Raw genomic sequence first — 12,100 nt, forward strand, 5'->3', positions numbered from 1 at the left:
TGAAATCAAATTGCTGTACTTGTCAGTAATGCCAGAGTACTACTTGGTTGGACTCTTGCTTGTTGAGAAGAACACAGAACAGCCCAAGACTGATCTAGCAATGATCCCTCTTTCTCTGCTGTTTGTTCAGGCTTATGAAATGCTCAGCCAGTAGCTCAGGGGTTTGAGACTGAACCCTAGTCTCTCATCTTGTTGAATCATCATAGGTTGTCAAGTTTGAAGTATGCCTGTGAAATCATGGCTTTGAAACGTGTGTTCTGCGACTATTCTGCAGTGGCAGAATGACAGGAAGTTTTCTTGCAGATAATACTTGCTTGATTATTCTTAAAAAGCAAGCAGAAGAGGGAATGTAAATGTTAGCTGATGAGTCCGTGATTATGAATTCTGGTTATTAGCCCTATCAAATATTAATTACACCTTTTAATAACACGCTCCTCTTTCCATGGCAAATAGGTATGCTGTGTCCATGGCAAGAAGAATTGGTGCCCGAGTCTATGCTCTTCCGGAAGATCTTGTGGAGGTGAAACCGAAGATGGTCATGACCGTGTTTGCCTGCTTGATGGGCAGGGGAATGAAGCGAGTATAAAAGGGTTGATCCATGTAAAAATTAAAACAAACAACAAAACACAACAAAAACCCAACCTGCCACCCTGGGTGCATGAGTAGCAGACCAGCTGTGTCCACGCTGAAATGCTGTTGGCCTAGGAACTGTTGAAGTTCAAAGGATGTTGTTTTGCTTTGCGAGACAAACTCGTATCAAAATTCTCAGGGAGAGGAGTTTTAACCAACAGATGTGCTCTTTTCCCAAAGGAAAGTTTGACTTATCAAGAGCTCACAGAAATGCATTCATAACAGACCAGCACCTTGAACGCTGCTCTGGAGCTGTTTTCACCACGTTATTTCTCTGATGCTTGGTGTTGTCCCCACCCCACCCCACCCCTGAGGGCTCTGAGGTGGTCAGTAGGAGTTGTAATGGGAATGGATCTTATTTCTGTCTGCAGTCCAGCTTAATTGCTGTTATTTGGTCCAAGCGCATTCTGGGTTTGACCACTTCCTTAACTTTGCAAACAAAGCTACCGTACAAGTTGGGACCTACAGACCAGCTCGCAATGCTAAATGAGAAATGTGTTTTGGAAGATGGATCTTATGGTATTCTCTGTACATGGTGCTTTTTTTATACATCTAACTATTTTGATTACTTTACAAATAAAGCATAGCAGTTTTTTCTCTTGCTGCTTATAAAAAAAAAGGGGGGTTTGTTTGTATTTTTAAGTTAGACTACATGTGAGAATACCACCATCCTTGGACTGCGCACAGTAACACATGATACCACGTTGCTGATGGCACAGTTGCACCTGAGAATGGAAGTGAATGCATTTTTGTATGCATCTTGGTTCAGTTGTGTGTACCTAGAACATAATTTTTACAAAAATCTGCATGAAAAATATAACTTTTTATTTAAAATGTTGTTGGATATAAAACCATACTACATTGTGGGGAGGTTTTGTGCAGGGAAGAGGCAAATGTTACGAACAGCAGGGTTCAATAAACTGAACAGCAAATGCGCTGGAATATAAAATTATTTTTACAGATAAAATGAAGTGTTGTCGCCAAAGAAGGAAGATTCTGTATCCATAGGAGTTAATATTATCTTGCTTTGGCAAGCTGTTTGCTAGATTTTGAGATCATATTGCTATTCCAAGCTATTCAAAATGATGTAATATGGTGGCAAAGCATTAGTTGAAATAAAAAAAGACACTTAAATCCAGGGTTCTCTCCTTATTTACACTGTCCCAGCATGGTAGCCTGTCATCAGTTGCTTTTAGCAGTGCTTTGGTTGCTTTTTGTATTTTGCAACAGGTCCTATTGATCTGTAAGATCCCTAGAATTAGGGTGTGCTTGAGGGGGTGAGGAGGGTGGTTTTGTTTTTTTTTTAGTTGTGTGATTTTTTTTAATTGGCAGTGTTTTTGTGAGGTGTTACCTTTATGATAGCTTCTCTAAAACATTACTCTTGAACTTGTGACTTACTGTGTGGCTGAAGACAATGCCCGAAGGTGTAGGGGAAAAGCCCCATTAGGGCAAACCCCAGGAAAAGTAGGAGAAAAGGTTGTACCCATTCAGGCTCATGACCAGAGACCCCAGGTTGGTGGAGGGGGGAGGGTGTGATAGCAGCAGCTGACACAAATCAGAACAGCAAAGAGATTGAAGAGAGGAATGTGACAGCAAGAAGCAAAGGGGAGGTTTTTCCTGCAACTTCCCAAAGTGCTTGAAGCTGAGGAAAGTGAGAATTGTGCTGAAACCCCTGAACTGAAGCGGAAACATTGCAAACAAAAGGTAAAGAAGAAATGTATTGACTGTTTAATACTTGGCATGAATCTAATCACAAATCTGATAAGCAGGAAGATGCAGCACGTGTTGCTTTGTTGTGCAGCCCTGGTTTGTCCATTCACTGGTACTGCAGTAATAGCAAAATTCAGACTTACTGTGCTCTTGTGAGAAGGTTTCAGTTGTCAAAACAACTCTTCTTCATCACTCTTGCCTCGCAGTGCAGTTCCACACGATGCCTCCCTCTTCTTTCTTCCCCACCGGCTGCTGCTGCAAAGGAAGGACGAGACGCTTAGACCAGGGAAGCACTAAATCCTCTCTCTATCCCCATAGGCAAACTCAGTCTGTTACTTCTCATTTTCTGTTTATCCTTTTACTCCTCCTTGTTAACTTTAATTTTTTACTTGTAACATAAATACTTTTTTTCTGTGTTGGGTCTTTCCCCCCTATAAATTAGAGGAAAAAGAGTTACATAATAATGTAAAATGTTATATAATAATGTAATATAATGTAATATCCAGGTTTTTGTTCAAATTTCCTGTCACGGTATGCTTATTTTTTCCCTCCACGTTACCTCAGTTTTTTTCTAACATTTTAATCTCCCTTTTTTCACTACCTTATCTTCATTAAAAAAATAAAAATAAATTTTTGCCTCCTACATTACCTCACCTCTCAAATTTTACATTAGAGACTTCTAATTTACTTCAGCTTTTCTCTAAAAAAAAAAAAGCTCATTTTTGCCCTCGTTACCTGAGATCTTCCTTCAAAAGATTCCATCCAATCCCTTCTAATTTACCTTAGCTTTCCCCTAAAAAAAATGCTCATTTTTGCCCACAAATTACCTCAACATTTTTCTCCAAAAATGCCACATTTGTTCCTTCTAATTTACCTTAGCCTTTCTCCAAAAGAAAATGCTCATTTTTACCTAGTTACGTGAGATTTCCCTTCAAAATAAATGCCACCATGCTTCCTTCTAATTTACCTTAGCTTTTCCTTTAAAAAAAAAATATTTTTTGCCCACAAATTATTTCAACTTTTTCCTCCAAAAATGCCGCCTTTGAGCCTTGTTACCTACTTCACCTTCTCCCTGGAAAAAATGCTCATTTTTGCCCACAAATTTACCTCATTTTTTTCCTTTAAAAAAAGCCTGCTTTAACTCTCTAATTTACTTCAGCTTTATCCTACAAAAAAGCCCATTTTTGCCCACAAATTACCTCAACATTTTCCTCAAAAAAAAAAAAATCCACCTTTGACCCTTCAATTTACTTCAGATTTTCTCTGAAAAGAAAAAAGCTGATTTTTGCCCACAAATTACCTCAAAAATTTCCTCAAAAAAAGCCACCTTTGACCCTTCTAACTTACTTCAGATTATCCCCAGAAAAAAAGCTGATTTTTGTCCATATATTACCTCAAAGTTTTCCTCAAAAACAAAACAAAATCTGCTTTCACCCTTCTAACTTACTTCAGCTTTTCCCAGGAAAAAAAGCTGATTTTTCGCCCAAGTTTCCTGAGATTTCCCTTAAAAAAAAAAAAAAAAGAAGAAAAGCCACCTTTGACCTTGTCACTTACTTCAGCTTTTCAGTGAAAAAAATGCTAAATTTTGCCCACAAATTACATCAACATTTTTCTCAAAAAATGCCAGCTTTGACCCTTCAAATTTACCTCAGTTTTTCACTGACAAAAATGCTCATTTTTGCATACAACATTTTCCTCAAAACGTCCTACCTTTGACCCTTCAATTTACTTCAGCTTTTCCCTGGAGGAAAAAAAAAGAAAAAAAAGAGGATTTTTCCCCACAAATTACCTCAACATTTCCCTCAAAAAAAATCCATCTTTGACCCTTCTAATTTACCTCAGGTTTTCCCTGAAAAAAATGCTCATTTTTGTCCACTAAGTTACCTCACTATTTTCCTTATAAAAATGCCAGCTTTGACTCTCTAATTTACTTCAGCTTTTTCCTAAAAAAAAAGCCCATTTTTGCCCACAAATTACCTCACCATTTCCCTTCAAAAGAATTCCACCTTTGACCCTTCTAATTTACCTCAGCTTTTCCCTACAAATATGCTCATTTTAGCCCAAAAATTACCTCAATGTTTTCCTCAAAAAAAATTCCACCTTTGACCCCTCAATTTACTTCATCTTTTCTCTGAAAAAAAAAAATGATTTTTGTCCACAAATTACATAATTAATTTCCTCAAAAAAATCTACCTTTAACCTGTCTCACTTCAGATTTTCACCAGAAAAAAAGCTGATTTTTGTCCACATATTACCTCAAAATTTTCCTCAGAAATATCCAGCTTTCACCCTTCTAACTTACTTCAGCTTTTCCCAGGAAAAAAAAAGCTGATTTTTTGCCCAAGTTACCCGAGATTTCCCTTAAAAAAAAAAAAAAAAAAAAAAAAAAAACACCTTTGACCCTTGTCACTTGCTTCGGCTTTTCAGTGAAAAAAATGCTCATTTTTGCCCAAAAATTACCTCAATATTTTCCTCAAAAGAAATTCCACTTTTGACCCTTCAATTTACTTCAGCTTTTCTCTGAAAAAAAAGGATGATTTTTGTCCACAAATTACATAAAAAATTTCCTCAAAAAAATCCACCTTTAACCCTTCTAACTTACTTCAGATTTTCACCGGAAAAAAAGCTGATTTTTGTCCACAAATTATCTCAAAATTTTCCTAAAAAAAAATCCATCTTTGACCCTTCTAACTTACTTCAGATTTTCCCCAGAAAAAAAAAAAAAAGCTGATTTTTGTCCACATATTACCTCAAATTTTCCTCAGAAATATCCAGCTTTCACCCTTCTAACTTACTTCAGCTTTTCTCAGGAAAAAAAGCTGATTTTTTGCCGAAGTTACCTGAGATTTCCCTTAAAAAAGAAAAAAAAAAAGCCACCTCTGACCCTTGTCACTTGCTTCAGCTTTTCAGTGAAAAAAATGCTCATTTTTGCCCACAAATTACCTCAACATTTTCCTCAAAACATTCCATCTTTGACCCTTTTAACTTGCTTCAGATTTTTCCTGGAAAAAAAAAAAAAAAGAGGATATTTACTCAGAAATCATATCAACATTTTCCTCAAAAAAATCCAACTTTGACCCTTCTAACTTACTTCAGCTTTTCCCTGGAAAAAAAGAGGATTTTTCCCCACAAATTACCTCAACATTTCCCTCAAAAAAATCCAACTTGGACCCTTCTAATTTACCTTAGCTTTTCTCTGAAAAAAATGCTCATTTTTGCCCACAAATTACCTCAAAATTTTCCTCAGAAAAATCCACCTTTGACCCTTCTAACTTACTTCAGCTTTTCCCTGGAAAAAAGCTGATTTTTGCCTAAGTTTCCTGAGATTTCCCTTCAAAAACAAATGCTACCTTTGACCCTTCTTATTTACCTTAGTTTTCCCCCAGAAAAAAAGCTGATTTTTGTCCATACATTACCTCAAATTTTTCCTCAAAAAATGCCACTTTTGACCCTTCTAACTTACTTCTCCTTTTCCCTGGGGGAAAACAAAACAAAACAAAACAAAAACTGATTTTTGCCCCAGTTACTTGAGATTTCCCTTCAGAAAATGCCACCATTTTCCCTTCTAATTTACCTTAGCTATTCCCTACAAAAAATGCTCATTTTTGCCCAAGTTTCCTCAGATTTCCCTTAAAAAAAAAAAAAAGCCGCCTTCGACCCTTCTAACTTACTTCAGCTTTTCCCTGAAAAAAATGTTCATTTTTTGCCCACAAATACCTCAGTTTTCCCTCAAAAGTGCCATTTTTGACCCTCTAATTTACTTCAGCTTTTTCCTTGGAAGCAATGCCCGTTTTTGCCCACTAAATTACTCAAAATGCTTATTCTGTACCCTCTACATCACCCCAGCTTTTCCCTCCCAAAATGTCACCTATGTTCACTCTACTTTTTCTTAGGTTTTCCCTCTAAAATGATCATTCTGTCCCTATTACCTCTGATTTTCACTGAAAAATGTTCATTTTGTACCAAGTTACCTCGGGTCCGACCCCCCCCCCCCCCGTTGTCTCTGTTGTCTTTAAACTGCCTGAAGCTTTTCCGGTTGTAAAGCTCACTCTGCCCCGCCTCAATTATCTCCACTTTTCTTTTTAAAAATTATCCCGAAATGCTACGCTGTTCTCTAAGTTAACTGTCCAAGGTCCCTAATTAATTTGTGCCTTCTGTAACAGCCCCCAGCTCCTCACACGGGCGACTTTTTAAGGTTTAATTATTAAACCCTACGAAGCGTACCCTGCCCGCGACCGCTCTCCTCAGACGCTGCGGCTGACCGGCGCGCGGGGAGGGCTTTCAGTCAGCGGCCCGCCAACGGGCTCGCGAGCGGCGCGAGCGCCGCTTGCCGGCAGGCGCGGAGCGGAGCGGCGCGCGCCGTTCCCGCGCTCCGCGGCTCGGGGCAGCGCCGCCGTGCTGCGCGGGAAGAGCCCTGCAGCGCCCCGCGGTGAGGCGCGGGAGGCCGCGTCCCCGTCGGCGGTGCGCGGGGTGCGCGCAGCCCCCCCACACCCCCGTGTCCCCCAGCGGTGACTGGGCCGTGCAGCAGCAGCCCCCCCCCCCCCCAGAGGGGCACACGGGGCACCCACAGGTGGCTGCAGAATTGTAGGGCAATGCAAGTTCGTACCCGCAGATCAGCTGCGTGTCAGCTCTGTGTGGGGGCGGTAGAGGCAAGAATGCCGAACTGGGAATTGATCTGCACCTCCTAGCTAAAGCGTTGCCCCTCTGAGGCAAATTGCCAATGCTCAAAGAGTTTAACAGCGTCCTGAGCCCTGGCAATTTTGTGAGCTGCTATTAAAGGACTGGGAGGGCTAGAAAGACTAAGTGCTTTATGAGAAATCAGATAAGAGAGATGGTTCTTCCTTCCCGCTAAAGGGGTTTCAACCAAAGCAGAGCTGATAGTACATGAACGCTTGTCATGCTGCCATGGGCTTGCATCGCATCCAGGCAGTGTGCTTGCTGGGTCTTAGCCCAGGCTCTGAGCCTCGTCTTGTGCTTTCTGCCTGTGCTGAATGCTGAACGTCCTCAAGGACCTGGGTGACAGTCAGAAAGCCAATGATGACATTATAATCATCCGGGTAAACCAGACCCTGAAAGAAGCTGGCAAGTCCACCTCCATCCAGAACTTCAAGGTGCAGGTTCCCCTCTTGCAACTGAAAAGAGCACAAGCTTACAAGTGGATTTACTTGATGCTATTCAAACATCAAGCATAGTGTCACCTGATTATTCCTAAAAAGCAAAAAGGAAGAGGAATTTAAGTGTTAGCTGATAGGTCCTTCATTACGCATGCTAGCTATTATACCTACCAAACAGTAATTGCAATTTTTTAGCTGTTGGTCTAGTGGATTTGACATTCAAAGGTCAACTTGTGCATTAAAGACCCTTTCCCCTACTGTGGAAAAGGAACATGGCAAAAGATCAAAATACCTCTACAAAACAGAACGGTGTGGTTGGACTGCTGTACTTTATGAAGACTAAACAGCATCTTACTAAAAAGAGGGTGGTAGGTGAAACTGTGTTGGATGGGGCGGGAGACGCTGACCTGTCATTTCACCAGCATACATTCCTTTGGGAAAAGACCCAAAAGGAAGTTTAATGTACAAAGAGCTCACAGAAATGCATTCATAACAGACCAACACCTTGCAACAATGTTCTTTTCATCTGATTATCTCTCATGCATGTATTTGTTTCTTTTCACATGAGGGCTCTGAGGTGGTCAGTATGAGTTGTAGTGGGAGTGGATCTTATCTCGGTCTGCAACCCAGTTTAATTGCAATCATTTAGTCCAAGCACATTCTAAGTTTGATTGCTTCCTTAGCTTTGCAAACAAAGCTACCATACAAGCTGGGGCCTGCAAGGCCGCAATGCTAAGTGAGGAACATGTGATTTGGAGACGGATCTTCCCCTGACACAAACCTGCTCTCGTTCAGGTTGCACGGTAGAAGCTGTCACCACATCGGAGCGTTTTTTGGCCGTCGGGTGGCAGTCAGCCCCAGCGCAGGAGAGGACCGGCGAGGAAAGGTGGAGCGCCCTTTGGCCAGCTCCATGTTAGAGATAATTAACAAAAACAGGAGAAAATTCATACAGACCATCCATGAGACACACAAGTTCTTTGCACGGGCTAATGCATAATTTTGTTAGCTGAGGCTTGATACTCTGAGGAGCAGCTGAGAGATAAAAAGTTTTATTTTGTGACATTTGTTCCCACCACTCCAACACTGTTTTATTGTGTATAGTATATTAAAGACTGTCTTTGTCTCTTAACAGCAAGCACCTCATATACCACCTGTGGGAAGCTACCACATGTTCACAGAGACACCAATGGACTGAGTCTCTTACAGGGATTCCAGATGTGCTGGAAAACTTGCAATTTATTTGTATTTTAGCAGTACTCACAATCTCCCCTGCTTGAACTGGACACGGGAAGACAGAAGAGCATGTGTGGTTGTGGTCAGTCAGCAAGGGAGCAGAGGCTGCCTCAGGGCTGTGCTCACCAACCCCACATCTCCAGCACAAGTCCCAGCCCTGTGCTTGCTAACATGAGCTCTTTCTAAGCACATCAGTGGTGCCACTGAATGTTGATATTAGCATTTCAGAATTAATTCCTTTATGTTAAGAAAAAAGCTTATTTTCATACAAAAAAAAAAAAAACCCTCCTGTAACGAAGCCCACTGTTCATAAGCAAGTTGTGAGAAAATATGCCTCCACTTTCTAATTTAAACACTGACAAAGCGTGGCCAACAGGGTGTCCTATCTCCTTGCAAAATACCACATGTGGCAGACGACTACCAGCAGGAAGACCTTGTTAGGGGGAGCAGGAGGCCCAGCAGCCATGCTGGTACCAGCTGCCCCACACTTGTCCTTGCTCACCAGCTCAGGCGGTGCCATGCACTCCGTCTGGTCCCCTGGATGAGGGACCCTGAGCACTGTCACGTTGTGATGGCCCGGGAAGGCACAGTGCAGCCCTTCGAGTGCTCCCCTGTACGTTGCTGTCCACCGCAAAAACCAAAACATCTTGCAGTCGCACTTCCAGGGGTTGTGAGATAAAAACACATACTTCAGTTTCGGCAGTTCTGTGAACACGTGGATCGGAAGGGAGCTGAGGTTGTTCTTACTCAGGTGGAGGAAATGCAGTTTGTTTAAGTAAGAGAAAGCAGAGTCTGAAATAGAGGATATTTGGTTGTTGTTCAGGTACAGGTTTCTCAAGTTAAGCAGATGTCTGAAGGTGCAGTCAATAGCAGTGATTCTGTTGGCTTCAAGGTGCATAGTCTTGAGCTGGATCAACCCGCTGAAAAGCTGATTAGGCAAATCACCAATGAAATTGTGTCCTAAATTTAACACTCCCAATCTGGGAAGCTTTGTAAAAGCACCGTTCTGAATAATCCATATCCGGTTCTTCCTGAGATTCAGATCATACAGGGTTTCCAGGTCCTTCAGGGAATCTCTGCCAATGGCTTCTATGTGATTGCCCTCCAGGGACAGCCTCCTAAGGCTGGAGAGATTCCTAAAGGCTTGTGGGACATAGCGCATGTTATTGGAGGCTAAGTCAAGTCTTTCTAAAGAGGGCAGGTGTGAAAATAGAAGTGGATGGATTTCAAAGATATTGCAATGAGACAAGTCCAGGCTGATGAGGTTTAATAGTCCTCTGAAGGTGTTTGCATGCAGGTAAGTGAGGCGCGAGTTCCTGCTGAGGTGCAGCTCTCGCAGCTTGCTGAGAGCATGGAAGGTCCCCGGGGACAGGAAAGTCAGATTGTTTCCATCCAGCCAGAGGCTGTGGAGGAAAGTCAGGTTTCTGAATGTGTTGGTGGTAAGAATCCGCAAATAGTTATTGGAAAGGTTTAGAGAGACAGTGGATGCTGCTATTTCTCCAGGGAGGGCTCTCAGTCCAGCTCTGTTACAGTGGATAATCTCTTCAGGTGCACATTTGCACATGCTTGGGCATGAATCAGAGAGATTCAGACTCAGTCCAGTCTTTGCTGCACAAGTAAATATAAATATAACAAGAAAGAACATGACCGGCCACAAGTCAGACACCACATCTAATACTTGACAGACAGCAGAGAAGAAGACAAGAAAAAGAACATGTACCTTTTGGATAGGTGAACCACAAGCATTGCAGGAACAGTGGGGCTGTGCTTTTAGCTCACAGTGAAATTAAATTAGCTAGTTCTGGCTGCTGCAGACCAATGGGGATCAAGTCTTAGGCAGATAAAAGCTGATTAAGTGCTGCTGCGTTGCAAAGAGCATTACTGAGAGGCGGGAAGATTTCTCACAGCATCATGCTCTGGCAGTGTTTTTCCCTACCTTCTGCTCCCTGCAAACAGCAGCAGGTAATAGACTTCACTTGGGATCTGTCTGGGAGACCCTCCTGCTCCTGGGTTGATTATGGTTCTCAGTACTGGCTTGGCAGTTTGCTCAAAAACAAAACAAAACAAAACAAAACAAAAAAGCAAGCAAACAAACAAAAAATAAAAACCCAACACTATTTTGGGAGTAGGGTAGGGATTTTTGGATTTTCCTCTGGTTTGGACTTCAGCACAGGCAGCTTAGAGTGGCTCTCCCGTCTGGCATGGGATGTGCGAGACTGTCATGAGCTGAGCAAACATCACACTCACTGCCAACTGGGAATATGCAGGGCAGTGCCGTGTCCTGATGGAGCAGCATCTCAGGATAAGCCCTGAGCCATCTTTGGGTGGCAAGAGATTAACCCCACGGGTGAAGCACAGAGCACCCAGGGGCATGCTGCCCTTCTCAGGGTGCCGCCTGTCTCTAGTGGGTCTGAAAATGCCGCTGAGCAGCCCGAGGTGGACTCAGGTCTATAAAACTTATGTCCTTTGACTCCTCCCTGGTTTTCATCCTATATCCAGAGTGCAGAAGAAAAGATTTTGTTTTCATTTGCAAGATTCAATGTTTTCATTCTTCCCATATAGAAAATTGCTTCTTCCCATATAGAAAATTGCATCTTCCCATTGTAGATAATTTGGAAAAGGAGCAAGCGACTGGACCCACATGAGGATATAGCTGAGCTCTCCTCAGGTTCCCATGCTCACGTCAATCTTTTGCTGCTTCTGCTCTGGAGAAAGTATGAGGAACCTCAGGGGGCTGATCACTGCTGCACCTGACAGCCAGGGACTGGCAATCTCCTGTCTCATTATTTCACTTACAATGCAAAGATTGGATGATGTGTCAGCAAAGTAAATAGTGACACAATTGCTGCTTTTCTTTTTTCTCACTATTTTAATTTTTATTTCCCCCCTCACTTCTATATATTGGAGTTCTCAAGTTTTTGATGTGCTTGAAGCACCTTCTCTCAGCCCCTTCCATTCAGATGCATTTTCTTGCTCATCATTTCTTGGTCTTCCTTAGCTTTTTCTTTCATGGTTTACAGATTTGGATTTCTTTTCTCTCACCGTTCCTCTTATGGTAATCAGAATCTGCTCTGACAGCTCTGTCCAAACAGTGGCTAAAAAACCACAAATGTATGATATGCCCAATGGTGTTAACTACAAATTTGCAAACCCATTGCTTTCTATGCAGAAGCAGATTAGGTTTGCTGTACTGTTAGATCACTGTGTTGGCTTCAGTTAGTTCTGTTTTCCTCCACATTTTTTCAAGCAACAAACCCCCAAAGAACAGTTTCCCCCTGGAAGCTTGGCTGGGACTGCTGCGTTGTGTAATGGAGACCATCTTCCAGCTATAAACAACATCATTTACTTAGTTAAACAGGCTTTGTCTTGGTGTTACTAGGGGTCAAATGCTGGTTTTCACCCTGAGAGCAGAA

General features: G+C 42.1%; 2 protein-coding genes and 1 long non-coding RNA gene across 7 annotated transcripts in view; 1 reads left to right on the plus strand and 2 right to left on the minus strand.

Moving 5' to 3' along the window:
* Positions 1-1,759, plus strand: part of PLS3 (plastin 3) — a 50,560-nt gene extending 48,801 nt beyond the window's left edge. For all 5 annotated transcript variants that reach the window (XM_048076121.2, XM_048076127.2, XM_067005315.1 and 2 more), the window contains one exon: positions 454-1,759. In XM_048076121.2, the coding sequence (XP_047932078.1) occupies positions 454-586 (133 nt within the window). In that variant the 3' untranslated portion in view covers positions 587-1,759. The remainder of the gene's footprint in view (positions 1-453) is intronic.
* Positions 1,000-6,716, minus strand: LOC106037433 (uncharacterized). Its single transcript, XR_010834889.1, has 3 exons — positions 6,565-6,716; positions 5,284-5,342; positions 1,000-2,595 (listed from the first exon to the last, which is right to left on the minus strand). It is a non-coding gene; the product is annotated as an uncharacterized lncRNA (long non-coding RNA).
* Positions 6,717-8,421: 1,705 nt separating this feature from the next.
* Positions 8,422-10,844, minus strand: LOC136786261 (nyctalopin-like). The gene is made up of 2 exons (XM_067005316.1): positions 10,408-10,844; positions 8,422-10,295 (listed from the first exon to the last, which is right to left on the minus strand). Exon 2 carries the CDS (start codon positions 10,249-10,251, stop codon positions 9,070-9,072), a length of 1,182 nt encoding a protein of 393 aa, XP_066861417.1. The 5' UTR covers positions 10,252-10,295; positions 10,408-10,844; the 3' UTR covers positions 8,422-9,069.
* Positions 10,845-12,100: the final 1,256 nt, after the last annotated feature.

The sequence above is a fragment of the Anser cygnoides genome, chromosome 13 (assembly GCF_040182565.1).
Source record: "Anser cygnoides isolate HZ-2024a breed goose chromosome 13, Taihu_goose_T2T_genome, whole genome shotgun sequence".
NCBI lineage: Eukaryota > Metazoa > Chordata > Aves > Anseriformes > Anatidae > Anser > Anser cygnoides.